Source organism: Acanthisitta chloris, unplaced genomic scaffold (genome assembly GCF_000695815.1).
Source record: "Acanthisitta chloris isolate BGI_N310 unplaced genomic scaffold, ASM69581v1 scaffold20631, whole genome shotgun sequence".
Lineage (NCBI taxonomy): Eukaryota > Metazoa > Chordata > Aves > Passeriformes > Acanthisittidae > Acanthisitta > Acanthisitta chloris.
The window spans coordinates 1-21,382 of record NW_008656745.1 but is presented as its reverse complement, the minus strand read 5'-3'; the positions used below and the strand labels follow the sequence as shown (position 1 = coordinate 21,382).

The window sequence follows — 21,382 nt, the reverse complement described above, 5'->3', positions numbered from 1 at the left end:
GAAAGGCAACGCCGCACGGAGGTCAGGCACGCCCGGCAAGGAGAGGAGAAGGCAGAGCTGAGTTCCAGCACGCTGAGGATGTGGAATAAAAGGGTCTCCCGCATCCCCACAAGAGGAAGCCAAATTCTGCTCGGTCCCGGCAGGTCCCCGGCCCCTCCGGTCCCCTCTCCAGCACCGCCAGTCCCCCCGGCACTCCCGGCCCCCCTTCTAGGGCACTTACTGGGCGCCGTGATGGTGGAGCAGGCGTCAGCATACTGGGGGCAGCTGTGGGAGCCCTGCTTGTCGCAGTCGTTCTCGTTGGACGCGACGCATTTGTGGCATTTCAGCGCTTTACCTGGGCGAAGATGAGGAGGAGTAAGAGCTGGGACAGGGAGTCACAGGTGAGGGTTGGCACAGGGCAGAGTCGAGCCAGGAACAGATGCGGCAACAGCACGCAGCAGGATGCGGGATGGGGGTCTCTCCTGACCACAAAATTAGTGCAAAACTCTTCCAAGTGTGAAAAACCCAAACCCGAAGACTCTGCTCAAGCCTGAAACGATGAATGCTTGATTTGGATGGGGATGGTTAAATTACCGCTGGCAGTGCGAGTAAAACCCGTCCGTGCTTGGCTGGCTGAGCAGAGCCCTCTCGTGGCAGCGGGGCCGGCCCTGGCCAGAGCTCCCACCTTCCGTCGGGGAGAGGAGAAAACCCAGGGATGGGGAAAATTAGGGGTTCAGGGGCTCAGATGCCAGTAAGCCACTAACCCGCAGTGACCCGGCTTCCACTGCGCGTTGCTTTGCGTCTTCTTTGCGGTTCTTCACAGCACGGAACAGCCTTTCATCTCCCCTAAGCTAAAAACACAGTTGGGTTCATCATGCCTTGGTCCAAAGATCCTGAAACTGTCTGGAGCTGCCCCCACTCCACAGCCTCGATCTGAACAGTGCGGCCACCCTCCTGCCTTGTGAAGGCTTTTTGTGATTCTGCCTCGAAGGAACCAAGTTTTAGCTGGGAAACACATCTCTAGCCATGAGAAGCTTCTGGGTTTTTGCTCAGGTACCTCCTGGGTTCCTTTGGAGGTGGCGACCAGAGGCTCTGTGGTCCCTGATGGGCACTGCATGCCCAGGCTTTGTGTCAGTAGGAGAGGTGAGAGGCAGGCAGCTCCTCTGGGTGCTCCACAGAGGAGAAAGCCACCCTCCCCTCAAAACAACATTTTCCTGCAGGGGAGGGAGCAGTGTGAGGCAGGGGCACAGCAGGTGCACACCAGCCCCTGGGCAGGTGGCAGGGATGAAGCAGCAACAAGCACAGGAGCAGCGACAGCAATTTACCTGGCCTCACACTGCTTGAAGCTAAGGGACACTTACGTTCTCCAGCCAGGGACATGATGATGGCCAGGGCCAGGAGGGTCTTCAAGGTGGGCATTCTCAGCAGTGTGCAGCACGGGGAGCGTAGCTGCTGTTTTGTCCTAAGGTCTTATAGCTAATCTGCTTGGGCCGTCGGATCAGGGGCTGGGGATAAGGCCTCCCTGCAGCCCTGGGATAATGCCATCTTACCTGTGGAGGATGGGACGTGGCTCCTCAAGGGCATGGGCTGGACTGGGGTGTGGGAGCAGGGCAGAGCACTATGTTGGTGCTGGTGGAGGGGGACAGATCTACTCACACTTGCTGGGCTGGGTTCTGCTCATGTCCTGCCCATGTCTGCTTTGGGAACCATCTCCAGACACGGAACTTCGTGGTGGCTTTCAAAGAGCATGACCAAGCCCACCAGCTTCATCCAGAGAACAACTCCGTTCTTCTCATGTGCAGCAGCTAGTTTGGGGGAGCCCCCCCCCCAAGTTTCCATCCCACCAAAAGAGAAGTGTGAGAGATCAAGTGAAAACCCCTATGGGGCTGGGAACCCAACAGTGCCACCTCTGCACTTCCCAGCCCCCAGGGCTCTGTCCTTCCAGAGGGATGTAGCCAAGGCCATGGAAGGCTGTCAGGGTCAGTGCCGGGATTAAGCCAAGGATTCTTCTGCCTGACATCCCATTGCTGCCTCAGCTCTGGCTCCCAGATGAGCTCAACCACCACAGTTCAGCCCATTGCAGTGTGGTGGGAGTCATGGGAGCAGCAAAGTCATCCCGGGTCTAAATTTCAGAGCTCAGGAAGACAGATTTCAGGAACGCATAATAATTGTGATTATTTGAGACCAACTGCAATGTAAACCATGTCAATAAACACAAGGCAGAACATGGCCCATGCTGGAAGGTAAATCCAACTCTTCCAAAAACCCTTCACAAACACCAAGGATTTCAAGAGTGATAAACACAATTTTTACTCAGGCAATGAAACATGGAAAAAATATATTAGTAATCATTATAATCATCTCATTTGTGTGAGTATAACTCTTACAAATATTTACCTGACATATAAAAAGGAAATTATCATACATATAAAACTGATGGCGATGGCAGTTACACACGTGGCACGAAGCGCAGGGGTAGGAGTCACTGCAGAGGAAGCTCCTGCCTGGGGGGATCACACTGGAGGGACAGGGGGAACGATCTGTGGTTGGGGGTTGGCACTTCATTACAGACAGATAGGCTGGCAAATGCACACTGCAAACAGCAACACAGCGTCTGGGCAGGGCCCATCACTGCCAGAAAGGAGAATTTTAACCCTACTGCAAGGAAGAGACGACACACACCCAGTCTGTGATCCCCACACACGGGGACCAGCTGTTCCTCACACTGGTCACAGGGCCGCGGTGGTCGGGGCACAGTCCTGCCCGGTTACAAACACACACCTTCTATTATATGTAACTCTAGCCATTATATATGTATTTATATATAGGTAACTATAACCATATTATAGTTAATAAATCATTCCTTAGGAATCTTCTTTGCCCAGACTGGGGTGCATGTAGACAGGCACAGGAACGTGGCAGCACTGGGAGCAGGAGGCAGCGTGGCAGGACCAGGGACAGGAGGGATGGAGGACTCTGCCCTGCAGGTTATTGCAGTGGAGCCATGCTCTGCAGGCAGCCCAGAGGGGAAGATTGCAGCACTGACCATGCTTGTCTGTGGGTCAGGGCTCTGGGGAAGTGCTGAGTGGTGAAATGCAACTTCTGTAATTATCCACCAGCTCTGAGGGCCGGAGCAATGCTCTGAGGAGGGACTTACCTCAGATCATCACACCTCTAGCCAAGCCAGCACTGGAGCATCACAGCCCTGAGCAGAGCAGGAGGCTGATGGCTGCCCCAGTCCCCACCTGGGACCTGCCTTCTGCACCTGGGCTCCATCAGCCTCATGCCAGCACCTTGGGTGTTGCTGCAGGCAGAAGAGCAAGCTGGTGTACCAAACCAGAAATGAGCTCCCAAACTGGCCTTTCTCTAGCTCTGAAAGGGTGTGCAATGCTGCTCTCCAGTTTCTCAAGAGCTGCAAAGAGAAAAACCCGATTGCCCAAGAAATCCCTGGGTCTCAGGAGTTTCCTTTACCTGCACAGGCCCCCAAAAGGGACAGAAACAGTCTTCGTCAAGCATATGACTGAGACTTTTCTACCAGCCCTGGAGAGGAACATGTAGGGAGGTGAAAGAGGGTGAAAAAAGAGGAGAAAAAAGGCTTTTCCTTTCTGATCAGCTGTGCAAAGAGTGAATATCCAGCACAAACCAGAGGTGCACATCTCCAAGCAGTGTCAGACACCAGCTTTCCATCACACGGTGACCAGCCCATCGCTGGGATAACTGGGAGTGTGGAGAACAGGCCAGGAGGCTGTGTGGGACAGGCTGCCAGTGCCTTTGCTTAGGTGTATAATAAACTTTCTCTATACATTATATAACTAGTAAAATATAATCGAGTGTATGGCTCTGGCTTAAACAGGTGTTTGCTCTGCATGCTCAACACAGGGAATTAGAAAATAGAAGGAAAAGAGCTCAATTTTGTTACAAAAAGGTAGCAGCAAAAAGGTTTGTGAAAGTGTTCAACAGGCTGGGCAGGAATCAGTCCAAACTGCAAATATTTCCCTTATTTCACACTTCAGGACTATTGGTTCAAGGCAGAGAATCCTCCACCACAGCAGCTGCTGCCCAATCCCATCCATCTGCCTCCTGCAGGACAGGATGGATCTGCCCTGAGCCCAAGGGGCTGCTCCCACCACCCACAGCTCCCCTGACCCATGGCACACCCCAGCATTCCCAGCTCCCCAGAACCAACATCTCCCCTATTTCTCAAACACCTCTTGGTGCAGCAGCCTCCTGCCATCCCTCACCCAGACTGTCCCTTGAGAGGACTGAAGTTACCACCTTACAGCATGGCTGTTTCGGTGCTCTGAGGGGAACACGACGTGCAGTAGGACTGTGCCTGACTGGAAGGAGTGAGCAGAGAGCCTGAGTGCCCATAAATGCTCATAAAGTGCACAAATGCAGAGATATTGGCTCCCTTCCTCTGAGGTTGGCATGGCCAGGGACAGGGAGATGCTGTGCTTCACCCACGAACCAGAGACCAGGACCAGCCCCTTTGACCGCAACACCTCTCCCAAACCTCATCCATGTGCCAGGGGGCTGCCTCAGCCAGGAGATCCACACCAGCAGCCCCAAACCACCTGTGGCAGGTGCCTGGGGCCCTCAACACCCTTTGCTGCCTCCCCAGCCAAGAATCCACATGCCAGGTCTCCGTCCCCAGTGCAAGAGCTGACAATTCCAGCCCTGGCATCACCTGCATCCCAGCGCAGGACCTACCACGTGGCTGGACCTGTGCACAGGAGGACAGTAAGTGACAGAGAGTGTGGTGGGGACACAACCAGACCCAGCCCAGCCAAGGGGGACAGAGCCGAGGGTGTCACCTCCCAGCTGAGAGGTGGCATTGGTGCAGATGGACAGCACAGCAGACCCGAGGAGGGACACGCAGGCCCCAGGCTGACCACAGGATTCCCAGCCTGACCACAGGGATCCCAGCCCTGGAGCTGTGAAAAGCAGGCAGGGACAGTGAGGGGAGCAGCTCTGCTCAGAGGCCGTGGGCCCAGCAGCCAAGCAGGGCAGCTGGACACGTGTGCTTCGCTGCAGGGGAGTCCTGGGGGTAAGGCAAGGTGCTTGACGTCACGAGGAAAGCGGCCAAGTGCAGAGTGCTGGGCAAGGGGCGGTGAGGCTCAGTCTGACTTTCCCAGCTTCGCTATCAGCTCATCGCAGATCTTGGTCAGCTCCTCAATCTCCTGGTTCTGGAAGAAAAGCAGACCTTGGGGGCACCCACAGTGGCACAGGTGGGGGATAACACCTGGGCGGGATAACACCTGGGCCCATCTGTTACTGAACCTGGGAAGGGGTAACCTGCCCCTGCAACAGCTTCTCTGTGCACCCAGGCACCGTAGGGACCTCTGGGTCACCCTTCCTCATCCCTGTCAGACCTGGTGCTGCAGAGACCCACAGCTGTACAGCCCACACCTCTACAAGAGGGCACACATAAGCAAGCTCTGCACAAAAAAACCCCAAACCAACCCCACGAATCACAAAAAAATCCCCAAGTGAACAAAAGAAACCACCTCCAAAACCCAAACCACAAAACAGTTTGTGAACCAAAAATTTGGAGGACTCCTTCAGCATCAACAGGATGCTCAAGGCAGTAAATGGAACTGCTGGTGGGGCTGGCAGAGAGGCACAGGGCAGGTGTGTTACCTTCTGCTGGAGGGCTCTCTCCAGGGACTCAACCTTCATCTGCTCCTTGCGCAGCCCAGCGTGCAGCGCCGTGCTCTCCGCCTTGGCCTTCGTGCGCACCTGGGCGATCTCCTCATTGGCTCTGCGGAGGGGGTGGAGAGAGGGGGCCAGTGGTCAGGTCTGGGTGCAGGCAGGAGGACTGTGACATGGCCTGAGACCATGTGCCATCAGCAGAGCCCAGCTGCCGCTTGCCTGGATGCGCCAAACGTGGTTATCCCATATGGAAACTGGGCAAAACTGGATTAATTCAGCTCCTCCGAGCTCCTGTATGAAGCTCTGCTCTCTCAGAGTGAAGCTAAACCAGTTCCTGACCCATTTCACTCAGGGTTACCACGTGCTGGTGAGCTCTTGCTCACCAGCTGAGCCCTGGGGGCTGCATGGCCCCTTCGTGCACCTCACACATGAGCTCTCTGAAACATGGGAACTTGGTAAGTGACTGTAAATAGACCGTGAACCTCAGATTCCCCATTAAAAAATAAATAAGCAGAGATCAGAGAATGCATTCAGGGATTTGCACTGCCTTACTTAGAGTCACTTGAGCCTCAGGTTGTAAAATGCAGCTTTTCACATCACTCAGCTCCTGCCTTCCAACCTCTGGAAAGCGAATGGAGCTGCTGCTCTACACGGTCTTGAAGCACCCAGCAATCTCATGCATGACCTTACTTGTCCAATTTTTCTTCTGCATGGACCTTCAGGGCCTGATACCGCTGCTCTTCCTGCTTGACCCGGGTTAGATAATCTTGGGCACATTTCTTCAGAGCTTCTTCATTCTAGAAAAGAAAGTACATCCATCTGCATTGGGACTGGGCACGAAGGCATTGCTCTGGTGGGATGACAGATCCTGTTCTGAGTGTAAAAATAAAGCCTTTAAATAGAACCAGATTCTGCTTTATGCTGGAGCCCTTTATCCGGCACTGCAGCACAGAAAAATGGAGTGTGTCTGCACAGGAACCCTGTGTCCAGGGACCAGGGCTGCAGGGAGGGAGAGGAACCTAAGGTAAGGACCTTCTTAAAGCCTTCCAGGACGCCCTTCAGGTTTTCGTATCTCCTGAACAGATCTGACAGGGACCTCTCCACTGAGTTCAGGTCTGCCAGAGCCTGGTCCTTTTCCATCGTGAGCTGCTGCAGGTTCTTCTGAGATGTCATGTTTGTCCTCTGCTCATCCTCTGTGATGGAGAATAAACAATACGAACACAGTGACCAAGTGGAGATGGCTGTGGCAGTCAACTCCCTTTCCCTGCACACCTGGCCAGGTGACAGCACCTTACCTATCATCTGGGCAATGGTCTTCTCATACTCAGCCACGATTTTCCTAGAAGGAAGAGAGAAAAAAAATAAAAACCATTAAGGGGCTGCAGCACCTCCAGCTCCCCTGCCAGCAACCTGGCCCATTGGGGTCCTGCTGCACCCTCCCCTCCCCCTGCCACAGCAGCAGTGCGGCCACAGAGCGCAGATGTTGGGGCTGCAACACCCATCCCTGCTGCTTCAGGCCAAGACCTCCCTCCGCCACTGCTGCTGGGGCTGGCACAGCTAATGGGATTTTATTCCTGCAACAAAGGAAGGGGCAGGCTCTACATGGCACCAGCACAAAGAGAACATCTCTCCTGAAACATCCCACCCTGGTGATGCGGATTTGTGTCACCCCATTACATCCCGCTCAGCATCCTCCTGCCAGGAACGTGCAGAGCCCAGTGCTGCCCAGAACAGGGCCAGGAGCAAACACGCGAGGGGGCAACTCATACCTCATCTCCAGCACTTCCTGCCGGCTCTCCTCATATTTCTTTTTCCACTCACTGGCCTCGACCTCCTTGGTGATTATCTGGGTTGCAGCAGACATAAGACCCTTGGGGTGTGCTCTGGGGGTTTCCCCTCGCTGCCCCACACAGGACACCAGATGTGCCTTGGGCAGAGAGGAGCTGCCCCCACACCCCCGTGGCAGTGGCCAGGGTGGGGTCCCGTGAGGGGGGGGGCAGCCGCAGGGATGGGGACTCTGTTACCTCCTCTCTGATCAGCGTGAGCACGGCCGTCTTCTCCGACTCGCTGAGGCAGATGCCATCCAGGGGGCTCTCACTCCTGCTTAAACTGGGGCACTTGTCCATGGAGTACAGCCCGGGATTGTCCTGGGGGAATTACCCAGCTGTGATGCTGCGTGGGGTCTTTTTTCACCCCACCTCCCCTGTTTGGAGTGCTCTGCCCTATTTTATCAAGCCTCTGCTCAGGTACTGAACTTCACTACCAGCATACGAGGACAGCCTGGAGCCCAAATCAGACACCTGGCAGAGCCTGTGTGAGGTTTTAGTGCATTCCCTTGCCAGGAGCCAGGATCATGCCATAGGACAGCCATGAGCTTCCCCAGGGCCCATTTGGAAAGAAGAGACACAGCTCTGAGCAGAGATAGGCTCACATCCGACATACCCTCATTTTTCCCCGTGGTCGGTTTAAAAATATCCCCAGCCTGGTGGTTCTCTGCTGACTGTGAGCCACAGGTGGAGGTTCTGCAAGGGTCTGGGTTGCCTGTCTCCATCCCCTCCCAGTCTGGTGGAGATGTCACTGCAGCTGACATACCCGAATTGCTGCCAGCAGCTGCAGAGACATTTGCTGGGCCTTGCTGACCACCCAAATGCCCAAGGGAGCTGCAGGGGGAGCAGGTTTCACCCCTCTGTAGAGCAGCAGTCCCAGGGACAGCCCTGCTCATCCCACGGTGCCACAGGTGTCTGGGACAACTCCGAAATGGGAGATACTCCTGCAGGCTCCTGGCACCCTCCTGTTGTCATTACAGTGGCTGTACCCACTTCATTCATTGCTTTCCCCTCCCAGAGCCCAACTCCTGAGCACCACTGCTGCAGCCAGAGACCAAACTGGGGGGGGGAAGGCTCAGTTCCATGGTCCAGGCGCCAATGCCTGCCTGGATTCCAATGCCATCCCTTCCTCTGCAGGGGTCCTGCAGCCTGACAGGCCTCCAGAAACATTCCTCCAGCCCAGGCTGACACTACTGCCTGTTCCTCCTTTCATCACCCAGCCGAGTGACAGCCGCACAGCCATCTCCTTGGGAACGGGCTGCCAGGCCATAAATAGAGAAGTGCTCTGAGGAAGGAGGCAGCCTGCTCCTCGTGTTTTGGAAACGAGAGCACTAGAGCACTTCTCCCCTCCCCTCCTCCCCAGCGCTTCGGCTGCCACTCAGTTCAAGCACACTGAGCCCTTCACGGCTCTGCCAGCTCTGCTGCGCCCGTGGCTGGTGGTGGGAGGTCCCCAGAGACACCCCCGGGGGCAGGTTTGGGTCCAGGTACCCTGACACTGAGGAGGTTCAGTCTGGTGTGGTTTGGTAGAAGCCTCCCACAGCATCTCCCAAAAGCAGGTGTGCACCTGAGCACCTCTCACACCTTTGGAGTGACACCAGCTTGCCCAAAGCTCTCCCAGCATCAAACAAAAGGTTCACTTTGCCTGATGTCCTTGTGGGGATCAGCACAGTTAAATCTGTCTCAGTGAAGCAGGTTTAGCTGATGTTGCTAATCTCATTGTCATCTGCTTGTCACCTCGAGCAGCTTTGGCCAGGGGCAGCTAAGCTGGCACAGGGTGCCCCCAGCAGCAGAGGGGTCTTGGGGCTCCTAGGGCACCTCAGGGCTACCCTTGTGCAGATGTGCTGTTTATGGGGTGCCAGGATCAGGGTGGCCGTGGAGCCAGGGCTCTTTTATTAATCCTCCATGTCTGCTGTCAGCTGCCTTCCCAAGAGCAGTGGCTGAGGATCCCTTGGAGAAGGCACCCGCACTGACTGGCTGTCAGAGCCAGCCCCAGACACTCCACGTGAGACACAGCCTGTGTCCGGCAGCTTGTCCCTTCCCTGTGGGCTCCTCTGCCCTCTCCCTGTCTTTCAGACACTTCCCAGCACAACCCTGGCTCCACACCAGCACTACTCCATCCCTGGCATCCCTCCCTCACCACAGCACCCACCCAGGAGGGATCAGCCTTTGCCAGGCTCCTCTGGGCCTGCCGGGAAGCCTCCGGTATTTTTATCACGTCCGTGTGTGGGCTTGTCAAGAATTTTACCTCCCAAACAAACCCATTTCAGAGAGGAGGAAGAGAGAGGCACTCACAGGGAAGATGCCAGGCCCATCCTTTTCCATCTGCTTGCAGATCTCCTTTTCAAAGCCTAAAGACAAGGAAACACAACCCTTTATCGACTTGGAAACAGGACCCTGGGGCACATACAGATTTTCTGAGAGGCAGAGCAGGTACCCCCTGGAGCCTCTCCATCCCCTCAGCTTCCCCTCCCAAAGGCTTCTTTGCCCCCAGCTCATGCCCTTGCATGGAATCATTTTGGTTGGAAAAACCCGCTAAGATCATTGAGTCCAACTGTTTGCCCAGCACTGCCAAGGCACCATTAAACCCTGTTCCCAAGTGCCACATCCTGCACCCTGCCAGCCTCCCTCCTGCGCTCCCTGGAGTGGAAACCAACACTCCCCTCTGGTGGCAGTTCAGCCCATGCCTGTGTCCCCATGGCTGGTACCCATGCCAGCCCTTCCTTGAGATCACAGTGGCCAAGGAGGAGGAAGATGCACGGGACATTCGAGGATGCATTAAGCTCGTGCACCTGCCTGGCCCTCCAAGAGCAGCAGCAATAAATAAACCCTCCCAGCCTCTCCCTTGACTGTCAGATTTTCCTCCCGTGAGGACAAAGGGCTGTTCTCCTCTCCTGGGAGACAGCAACCCAGCACAGCCGTCGGGAGAAATGATTAATGGGTCCCTGCAGAGAGGAGGGCTGAAAATCCCCCCCGCAGTGATCTCTCCTGCTTGCACCTAGGACTTGGCTATTGATTAAATGTCATGTTGCCTGGCTTTTAATTATTTTGTAATGGCTTGGTCAGAGAGGCTAATTACACAGAAGACTGGCAGTGGAATTCCGGCACAAGCAATAGCATGGGTCTCTGTAGCATCACTGAGATCTCCATCAACCACAGCCCCTGTGCCAGGACACCGAGTCTCAGCAGCTCTGCTCCTGGCACAGGCTCTGAGCAGGGACCCCGCAGCCTGGGGGGCAGGGCAGGGTGCTCCGAAGGGCGAGTGATAGCTCAGCACAGCCCTCAGCTTGGCTCACCGGGCAGCACTGGTGTTAGGGGGACACTCACAGGTAGCACGATGAGGAGGGAACCTTGTGCCCAAGCCTCAGCCCATCATGGCATCATGGGGAGAGTGCTCTGTACCCAGAATCTAGATAAACACAGCTTGGACCATGATTTTCCACCATGGAAACAGTGCAGGGAAGCGATGGGAGGTTCCATTAGAACCTGCAGCAGCCTCTAGCCCTGTCAGTGTAAATAAACTCTGATGAGGCTGTGCTGCCTCAACAGCACCAATTCCCTCCCTGCCAGAGGCTGCAGAGGGTCCTTGGGTGCAGGCACAGCACATTCCCAGAGCTGGAGGCAGCAGGGATGCTCCTTACCTGCCTCTGGTCTGTGCTTCGTCACGGGCACAGGGACGTTCGAGCACTCAAAGTACTCCAGGTCATCTTCTGGCTCAGCCTTCTTCTCCAGCCCAGCTGGTTTCTGTGCAGAGGTGCTGGAGGCCAACTTCTCCTCATCGGTAGCACGTCCATCCCGATTTGCAATATCTGGGATTTCTGAGATCAACACTCCTTCATTCTGCGGGATCAAGGCATGCAGTTAAACAGGACTGAGCTAATCCTTGGGGATGAGGCTACCAGGGTTGCTGCTGGATACACCATAGAAAGCATGGAGGGCTTAAAATCCACTGACAAGCTGCTCCCCACCATCCGTCCTCCCTCCCTTCCCACCAGGAGCTGACCATGGAGAAGATGCCAGCCCAGAACCCAGCTCTCCCCACTGCCATCCCAGCATCCCTGTGCCCAGCCTGCAGCTCTGGGGGCGAGATCCTGCGTACCTTAGCGCTGATGTTTTTTTTCTCGTACTGCTTCACCTTGCAGCCACTCCTGCAGGAAAGAGAAGCAGCGGCTGAGGAGGGGCCCGGGGCGGCCCAGGGGGAGGCAGGGGCACGTGCGAGACAGCCCAAGCAGGGGGAGGCAGCCCCAGCACTAGCGTTGCGCCCCACCGCGTGCCAGCACCCCACTCACCAGTGAAACACCGAGGCAGAGCAAGTTCTGGAAGGAACAGAAGGAACAGGCAAACAAAAGACACGACTACAGACCAGTTGGGTTTGTCTGTGAGGTGTTTATTCCTGAGGAAGGTAAAGAGCAGAGCAAGGACCCCGAGGGGCTGATGGTGAGAGAGGTGACTGACAAGACGCCGACAAAGAAGGATTTCCCTCGCTACGCCCTCGCCCTGTGCAACCAGCACAAAGCGCCCGGGGCCTCAGTGCCCTTTCATTTTCTGCAGGAAGAACCATTTCCAGGCTGTCTCATGCCCCATCCCTGCAGCTGGAGGTTTGTCTGGGACTTCTTCACATCATCCACGCATCTCCCACGTGAGTCAGACCCGTGTGGCCAGGACAGAGGGTGGGAGAGCACCAGGGCAACGCACTGTGCCTTGAGCGAACACTCCACCTGGTACAAATGTCGTCCCAAGGAGAAGGGCCTTGTGGGTGGGATGCTTAGCCCAGGTGGATCTTGCAGGTGGTCCCCTTGCCCTCCAGCGAGGAAGCTCTCCCTGGAACTTCATTTCACATTCCTCCAGACATCCCATCCGGAGCCCATCTGTGCAGGACTGAAAGCACAGCTGCATCCCAGCACACTGGGCATCAGCACCTTGAACCAGCACAAGGCAGCAGAGGGACAGTCCCAGTGGGAATGTGGGTGGGAGAGCTTAAGTTTTCCTCCTGCGTCTCACCTCCTCGCACTCCACACTCAGCAATCTCCCAGGCTCGTGGCCATGTCTGACCCCCCAGGAGATGCTTGCTGAGCTGAAACAGCTCATGTGACAGTCCCTGCGGGGACCTGGATAGGGATCCATACACGGCGCTCCCCAGCGCAGGGACATAGCCAGAGGCTCAAGCAGGACCACAGCAAGCTGTTCCCAGGTTTAGGGAATTGCTCCCACCCACTGCACCGTCCAGCTGCCCTGTCCCACCGCACACATGCGCAGCAGAGCACAACGAGCGACGTGGCACGGCACACAGTTTCTTTGCACGCTGCCATGCACACCTGGGTCACACTGAAGAATTGCTCTGGACTGATCTTCTCCCTCATGCCCTGCTGTGAGCAGCCAAACTCGCTGTGTCCTCATCCGCCTCTGCTCTGCACCCTCTACTGCGCCAGTGTTATCACACCATCTGGCAGCTGATGTGAGCTCCCCCCAGCACCGAGATAACAGCTCTGGATTGCACAAAAATCTGCTTCCTCTCTGTCAGCCGAAGGTTTTGAGCACTTGTCCACCATCAAAGCATGCTGCGAGGCGGCATGCCGTGAGAGCAAGCACAGGCGCACGCCGCCAGTGCCGCTCAGCTCAGCTTTCCTCTTCTCCCTCACTCCCGGGCACTTTCCAGGCCAAGCTCCCCGAGAGACCTGGCCAAGGGGTGTGGGACATGAACCAGCAGAGAGCACAAGTCAAAGGGCAGAAGGAGCCAGCATGCCATGGAGACGAGTGGGGCAGCACACACCCAGAGAGAGGACAAAAACAGCAAAGGAAAATAAAAGGAATACAGGAGAGAGTACTTACAACAGAAAACAGAGAAATTTCACTTGCTCAGTAGTCCTGATGCACCAAAGCACGGACAGGGAGAGAGACAGACAGATGGAGAGAAGAAGAGCGTGTGAAAAACCTGGATGTTAACTCTGCTCTGGAGCGACACAGCACAGCGAGCTGCCCCGCTCTGCCTTTGGGAGGGCACACACACGGGATGCTCTGATCCTGCATCTGCTATCCACAGTGATGGAGTGAGATCCAGCCACAAACCTGCCTGCCAGGGCAGCGAGTGCCCAGAGCCACCTGTGCTGCTCCGAGGTGAGGGAGAGGGAGTGGAGAATTCCCCACTGCTTCCCTTCCCCATCAGCTCTTCTCACTCACGGCCACACAGGAACACCAGCTCTTACAAAATTTGTATCCACTCTCTGCAGAGCATTTCCAGGACAAAAACATCCAACACAGCCTGATTTTTGCCTGCGACGTTTTCTCCTCTCTCTCTGTAAAAACCCACTCTCTAGTTTTCCCTCTGGAGAATCTGACAGTAGAGTGACAGTCTGCCTGACCAACCTGTCCCCTTCCCCTGATACAAACCAGAAATTCAGAGGCAGCTCACACAACTATGAGGTCCCAGCAGCATCTGACCAACCACACCTGTGGACACCAGCTCCTGTACATCCCTGCGTGTGCCTGGCAAACTCGGCGGCTCCAGCCTCCACTGCAAGTTTCCTCTGACACCAATGCACCTGCATCTCAACCCATCAGCTGGACCCCCAAGAGGTTTCCAAAGGTGATCCTGCAAGTGGGTCCCAATCCAGCCTTCCCCACTCTGCCTGGGACTCAGGACAGTGGCACCACTCCAGGACACGTGTCCCTCTCCTCTCATCGGGGGTACCGACGGGGAGAGAGGAACCTCCCCTCTGCTGGGACAAGGGGCAGATAAAACTGGGGCAGCAGCAGAACCTGAGGTGTACCACAGGATTTTGGGCTCACTCAGAAGGCACTGGGGCAGGAGCACCATTATCACCATCATCACCATTATCACCATCATCACCACCGCCACTACCATCAGCGCTACCACCACAGCTCTGGCTGCACACAGGGGAGTGGAGGAGGCCACGGCCCTCACTCCATGCACACTGGCACTCACGTTATCAGGCGCGACTTGGGTTTCTTGGGGGAGTCTCTGCCTTGCAGGGGATCGTCCTGCACCTCCATCGTCTGAGATTCGAGGATTTCGTTGAGGCTGTTATCAGCAGTGGAGCAGGAGTCAGCGGTGGTGCTGGTGAGCATCTTGGTGGGCTTGAATGGATCCACGGAGTCAAAGTTATTGGGGTCAAACTGGTAAGAGCCCTTGGGGAGAGCTGGCAAGTTCTGCAGTGCTGAGCTGCCACTGTGGGAGTCAAGACCAGTGCTGTTCCAATGTGCAGGACCCAGCTGGGGGGACCCTGGGGGCAGCTCCTTGGAGCCCCTCTCCACATCCACAGCTGATTTCTTGGGAGACTCTCTGTGTCTCTTTGGAGTCAGCTTGCTGGCTGGGATCCTGCTGGCCCTCCTGGGTGATGCTCTCCTGGGCTCTGCACTCTCTCCCACCTCTGTAAAATTGACCTCAGGTTTTGGGACCTGCCCTGTGGACTCCTGGGCCAGGTCTACCCCCAGCTCACCTGGATGGGGGAGGTGGTGTGAGGCGAGAGCTCTGCAGCTGGCAGCCCCCTGCCACAAAGGGACTCACACTCCTGTCACACTGCTTTGGGTCGAGCTGGTAAGATGCTTGGGGCACCAGAGCCTCCTCTGCAGCTTCATCTGTTTTCCTCCCCAGTGAAGGTGTTTTCCCTTTCCCGAGCTGGTCCTGGCTAGGTGAGCCCTCCTGGGCCAGGGCATCAGCCCTCAGCTCCACCAGCCCCATGTTAGCATCCGCCATGGCCCCTCCTGACATGACCTGCTCCCGGGCGGCTGTGCCCTCATGGGGCACTGGGGCCAGCTCCGCAGCAGGCACAGTGGCGTGGCCAGCGTCAGCCTGGTGGCCCAGCCCGGACAGAGGCTGTGTCAGGGGTGAGCTGTTGGGGTCAGTTTCCCCTTTAGCATCCAAGCTGGCTGTCGGGGCTCCAGCCCCCAGTTGAGCCTCATCTTTGGGATGCTTTCCAGGCGAGCTGTCCTGGTGGGCTTCCCCTAGCAGCAGGTTGACATGGTCACTTGGCTCTGAAAAGATAAAAGGAAAATGGTTAAACCCCAACCTGCGGTGCACCCCCTTCCGGAGGGGTTTCTGTCCCCTCCTCACAGGTGCTCCAGGGTCAGATTTTATGGTGGATCCACTGACCCAAAACACAATATGAGAAAACACCATGAAACAAGGGGATTTGGGGGCCAGCACCCAGTGCTGGGGCTGTAGAACTGGATGTGCAGCAGGCAGGGAGAAGCTGCCCAATGCAAACTGACCCTCCACCTGCAGAAACCCTGCTGCAGTCACACCAGGCTCTCCACACTGCTGTCAGTGTCTCCTAATCACAAATCCTGATCCATGACTTAATCACTATTACTCCAATCCCTTCCCCTCAATCCTTTTACTGTTTAATCTTTTCTTTGCTATTGAGGGATGGGGAAGCTCCTTATTCATCAAGGCATCCTGAAAGCTGCACCCACTGAGCACCCAGAGCCAGGACTGTGGCACAGGCATGAGAAAAAATCACCTGGTATCACCTCTGCCCAGCTCACATGCACCTCTTCTCCCACACCTCAGCCAGGGATGATTGCACAAACTTCCAGGATAAGGTGGGATGGGATGCTGTGATGCCCAGGACCCATCAGGGAGCATGTGGGACCTGCAGCTCTTTGCGGGAACCTTCCCAGGGAGACACAGCCCAGCCAGGTCCTCCAAGGGCAGAACAGAACCAATTCTCATGCAAGAACCAAACTGGTTTGAAGAATTGGCCGGGAAGAGCAGCCTGGGTGATGGAGAGCTTGTGCCAGGGAAACCTGCCTGAACCCACCCCTGCTGCAGCCCTGCCCTGGCACACAGCTGATGGCCACGGAGAGAAGTCACCTTGAGTGTCCCCCGTTTGGCCAGGGGATGCCAACCACCAGCTCCCAGAGACCTACAGCCCTGAGCATGTCTCAGGAAAAGCTTTTCCTATTACCAGACATTTGCAACCAGCTCATGTTTGTTGGTCACTGAGTGAGCCACAGGCTGGCAGAGGAAAAGTGAATCAGGCAAATATCTGGTCCCAGGGCTAATCCAGACCATGGAGCCAATAACCCTGACTCAGCTGATGGCTCGTGGTTCACATAATTGATCCCCAGGATGCTAAAAGCCATGGAAATGAATCATGAGGGGCTGTGTGCTCCCTGAGACTGCAAAAATGCTCCCTCTGATAGCAAAAAAGTGCTCCCTCCAAGTAGATGTTGTCTTGCTGCCCCAGAAAACGCATCAGTAAACACAAATCCAGTGGATGTGTACTTGGAGTGCAGCCAGGAAACAGTCTGAGGCAGCTCCTGCCAGGCCTTCTCATCATTAGGAACCAGGAAAACCTCCTTAACAGACCCCAAAGAAAACTTTCTTACACTTGCTGTGTTGCTCAGATGTTTGAAGCCTTCCTGAGACAGCCCTGAATAGAAGAACAGACTTCAAAGCCAGGGCAAAAGGACCTTTTAAGTGCATTTTGCATTCCCAGTAGAAGGTTTGGCAGCTGCTGTTCTCACAGACATGAGCCCATCCTGGTTTCTAACCCAAGCAATGAGTAATTACTTCTCGAATAACAAGCAGTCGGCACAGAAACCACTTCTCCATGCTGTGGTGTCTGCAGGGCGGGGAGGGAAGGAGCAATGGTACATGTGGCCATTGCTCAGAAGAATTTTGTCACAAAGATCAGAAGAACCACTCACCAGGTTTTCCAATTTTGTGATTCCCTCATTTTCTGCACCCGAAAGAGCTCAACTGCTCCATCCCCTCCCACAGCACAGCCCACCCACTCAACCAGTCTGAAAGCAGAGGAACTGGGATACACTGGGAGACAGGGGGCATGGACGAGGGGCAGCTCAGGAGCTCGCCTGTGATTTTGGGGTTTTTTTCAGCAGAAACATCCCTGATGCAAGCTCGGGGTGGGGGGTTCCTCCAGTTCCTCCCCCTCTGTGTTTCCTCTGCCTTCGATGCAGCACAAGAGGAGCGCACGTTCCTGTAGGAACAGTTACACGGGACGCAGAAACCAGTGACCTGAAGGGTCTTGCGGAGCTTAGGAAGAGCCAACCTTTGTGCTCCAGCCCCTGCAGCTGCCTGGCACCGCCGGGTACAAGCACGGTGGTACTTCAGTGCAACACTGTTCCCCACGGAGCCCTCTCCAGACCCACACACTGCCTGCAGCTCTGCCTGCTCCTCCTCTGTGTGCTCCCACATCCCCAAGTGAGCGCAGCTCCCGCCACCCCCGGGCGGTCACACTGCGAGCAGCCGCGTTGGCTCTGCATGTATCTCCTGCCAGGGAAACCAGCTTGTGGAAACAACCACTGCCCCCAGCCCAGCCACTGCTCCCCAGCCCTCTCACTGCTCCTCCCTCCTTTGGGCCAGAACTGTGCTGAATGCCCCAGAGGAGCCCAGGAGAAGGCAGCCTGGCAGCCACCCACCGCACACAGCTCTCCCTCTTGGACCAGCCCTTCCTGCAGCATCCCGAGAAGGTGACCCTGGGCTCTCCTGTCCCATCTCTGGCACTGTGCCCTGCAGGTGGGGACAGTTTAGTCCCAGCATGAAAACGGACACTGCCAGCAGCACAGCACGCACAGTGACCCCAGGACCCGTCCCAAACACAGACCTAGCACAAGGCACACTGGATCCCAGAGAACACCCGTTGACCCAGCTGTGCTCAGGCTGCAAACCTGCACCTGGTCCCAGCAAGAACCTGGAGGGGATGCTACAAAGTAAAAATGGAGATTTTTATACTCTCTAAAGAAAACAGACAGGACAGTCTGGAACCGCAGTAATAGGCACTTTGTGCCTGTGCACTATAATCGTTTTGCTCGTCTTTCTTGGGCTGAAATTAAACACAAACACCAACTTAAACAGCTTTCCAACATGCCACCCCTCGCTCCCTCCAATGAATCAGGAACACTTGGCAGCAGCAGTGCTGCAAGGCAAAGGCTCAGCACCCTTTCCATCCCACAGGCAGCTGCCAAGCAAAGCAGCAGCGATCCCTGCATGGCCCCAAGTGCCAAGCACGGGTGCGAACAACTCCTCCACTCTCGGAGCCTTGGCCTCCGCTCAGGCGCAGTGCTCGGCGTGAGTCACGCACTCCTCCGGCTCGTGCGAGCTCAGCACAGGATATCTGCCCTGTACATCCAGCTCAGCCATACGTCGCCAACGACTTCTTTCCTCTTTTGGCTTTCCGCTTGTGTTTAGCAGTTGTTGATCTATTTTTAAATCTATTCTGTTAAGAATTAGCATACCGGCAAACGAAGCCGCCACTAACGCACCGGAAAACACGTGTTCTGCGACAGGGTAATGGCAGTGAAAGCCAACGAGCCTGCTCCCAGCACTAATGGCTCCAGATTTGTTGCTTCTGCTTGTTTCCTTGTGCAAAATATCTACTGGCAGACGACTGGAGATAACTTGAGCAAGAACAAGACACAATTACAGTCCCCACCATCCAAGACAGCAAGAAGAAACTGTTGGAGTGATCCTGAGTGGGCATAAAGCTTCACTACTGGCCCCTCTGGGGCAGAAATTTTGTGGGTTTAGCACACCCAGGTCACCTCTTGGCTGAGTGCAGAGCAGCCAGCCCTGGAGTCATAGCTTCTGTCTGACACATTTCCTCACCCTCTTTATTCCCAAGGCAGGATGAGACTGCAGCTGTACAACAGGCATTGCCTGCTCCTCACTGTCCCTCTGGGCCAGGGGTGCCACGACTGCCTGCAGGTCTGGCTCCGGCGCTGGCCCCGCACACGTCAGCAGGGACTGCAGGGCAGCAGCTCTCACCCTGGGCTGCAGCTCAGCTGTCTTGCTGCTGACAAGCAGCCATTACACTGGATTGCCTCCATCCCAGCATTGCTGCTGCTCCCGAGCTGCAGCCAGACGGCAGTGCACGGGCTGCTGTGAAGCAGCATCACAAAAATGAGGCCTTAAAGTATAGATTACATAGGTATGGTGATGTATCACCCCAAAGTGCCTCTGCACACCACAAATACATCCAAACCCGGGCAATCCCTTCCCTCCACCATTCCAGAGACACCAAAGAGCTGCAGCTAGAGATGAGGGCAGGGAAGGGACAGAGTCAGGTGCAGTGGCACCACGGCTTGGCTCTGCCAGCTCCAACATCCCACTCTCTGCCAGCCAGCATGGAAAAACAGCTTTTGCCAGAGATCATCCCCTCAGCTTCACAACACTGGGAGCTTTGTGTGCAGGAGCAGTGGCTCCCTCACTGCTGACCAGGAGCAGAATGAGGAGCACAGGCACACACAGGGATGGTGACATCCCGGAGTCTGAGGCAACATGCATCCCTGAACTTTGGCAGAAATGATCCTTCTACCTGTTAGAAAAGCCTTTACCTCCATCTTCCCCTCCCCAGACATTATCCCCAAGGTAAAAACATCTTCATCATCCCTTCTTAAAAGGGAAGGATTATTCTAAGATCTGCAATTATCAGAAGCACGAACCAAGTCCTCTCTCCACTACAGCAAACAAACCTGTGTTTTCCACGGGGATGAGTGAGCACACAGATTCATCCCAAGAGCAGAACACCACCACAGGAGATGGAGAGCTAGAGCATCCTATCATTGTCATGGTCCACAGTACCTAGACTCCTGCACAGAAGGACCCAGGGTCTGGACTGTGCTCCAAAACCCACCCCACAGAAAGCTCCTGCTTGCAACACGTGAGGAAAGCGTAACATTGCATGTCACATACCAGGGCCTGCAGCAGCGAGAGGCAGGAGAGGGCAGAGGATGCTCAGGATGGCCTGTCTGGGACATGCAGCCCTGCACCCTGGAGAGGCTGCTCTCCCCCAGACCCTCCCAGGGGTTCACAGACATCCTGACATTGCCCAGCCACCCTGCCCTGCTGAGAGCAGAGGGAAGGGGAAGTCTCCTCCCTGCTCTGCCCTGATAACCTCCAGCTGTTGTTGCAGCAGTACCAGAGCTTCAAAGCTTCCTTGTGACAACACAAAACCAGAGATAAACACCAAGGTCTGCCACAGACACCAGCACATCCCCCTGTAGAGGAGGGTACAAAGAGAGGTCACGCGCTACTGGGGAGTCACACTCAGGGGAGCAGCAGCAGTGTGGGACACAAGGGTCTGACACAAGCCTGCAACAGCTCAGGTCCTGCCAGCAAAGGAAGCCCTACACATTTACAGCAGAACCCCCACAATTTCCCCAAAAATGGGGTTTAGCACCACTGAGCTTTTGTATCTTTAACTGCAGCTACACAACGAGGACACTCAGCACCTTACTCCAGGGAAAAGAAACCCCCAGCACTGACCAGCCTGGGGGCCCCAGCACCACAGCAGCTCCTGTGCAAGAGCAAGTGCCACACAGGGCACACACCAGGCAGCTGCAGCGGGGGCAGCCCCCAGGCTGCAGGGGAAGTGGCAGAGGGACGTTTAACTGACAGTTGATTCCACAACATCCCGGTATTCCTCTCTATCAACCCATCACAGCCCTTCGTGGAGCGCCCAGCCCAGCCCAGCCCAGGCATTTGAGCCGTCCAGGCCATTAACCACCAAAAATGTGGCAGGCATTATTCAAAGTCAGCGACTTCTCCTCCTTGACCCCACCCTGCCTTTCCGCCTCCAGAGCTGAGTGTCGAAGGTGCACACCGGCTCTTTACCTTGCGTCCCAGCCTCGGCCTCCGGCGCTCCCGGCGGCTCGCAGAACTCCTTTAGGGGCGAGCAGGTCGGCGTTTCTGCTTCAGGGGTCTCAAAATTATCAGTGGAGTCCGAGCTGCCGAGGAGGGGAAAAGAGTGAGGAATTACTGCGTTCAAGGCTAGCTCTGAAATCCTCCACACCGCCTACACATCCAGCCGCCGGCTGGCCGCGGGCACCGGGGCGCTCGCTCCTGTCCGGCGGGACACGCTAGCGAACGGAAAAGGGAGAGCAGGTGAAACATCATCGCGAGCAGCGCCCCGTGCGCCCCCAGCCCTTCCGCCGGGTCGTTCCCC

At 55.8% G+C, this 21,382-nt stretch overlaps 1 protein-coding gene across 1 annotated transcript; it reads right to left on the bottom strand.

The window, feature by feature from the left end:
• Positions 1–5,096: 5,096 nt before the first annotated feature.
• Positions 5,097–21,296, bottom strand: TACC1 (transforming, acidic coiled-coil containing protein 1; the record flags this gene model as incomplete). The annotated part of the gene is made up of 14 exons (XM_009084456.1): positions 5,097–5,165; positions 5,620–5,740; positions 6,322–6,428; positions 6,664–6,824; positions 6,927–6,970; positions 7,401–7,477; positions 7,656–7,778; positions 9,750–9,805; positions 11,096–11,294; positions 11,554–11,602; positions 14,398–14,911; positions 14,982–15,446; positions 21,052–21,164; positions 21,237–21,296. Coding segments are annotated over 14 exons (2,158 nt in total), but the record flags the coding sequence as incomplete, so codon positions are not given.
• Positions 21,297–21,382: the final 86 nt, after the last annotated feature.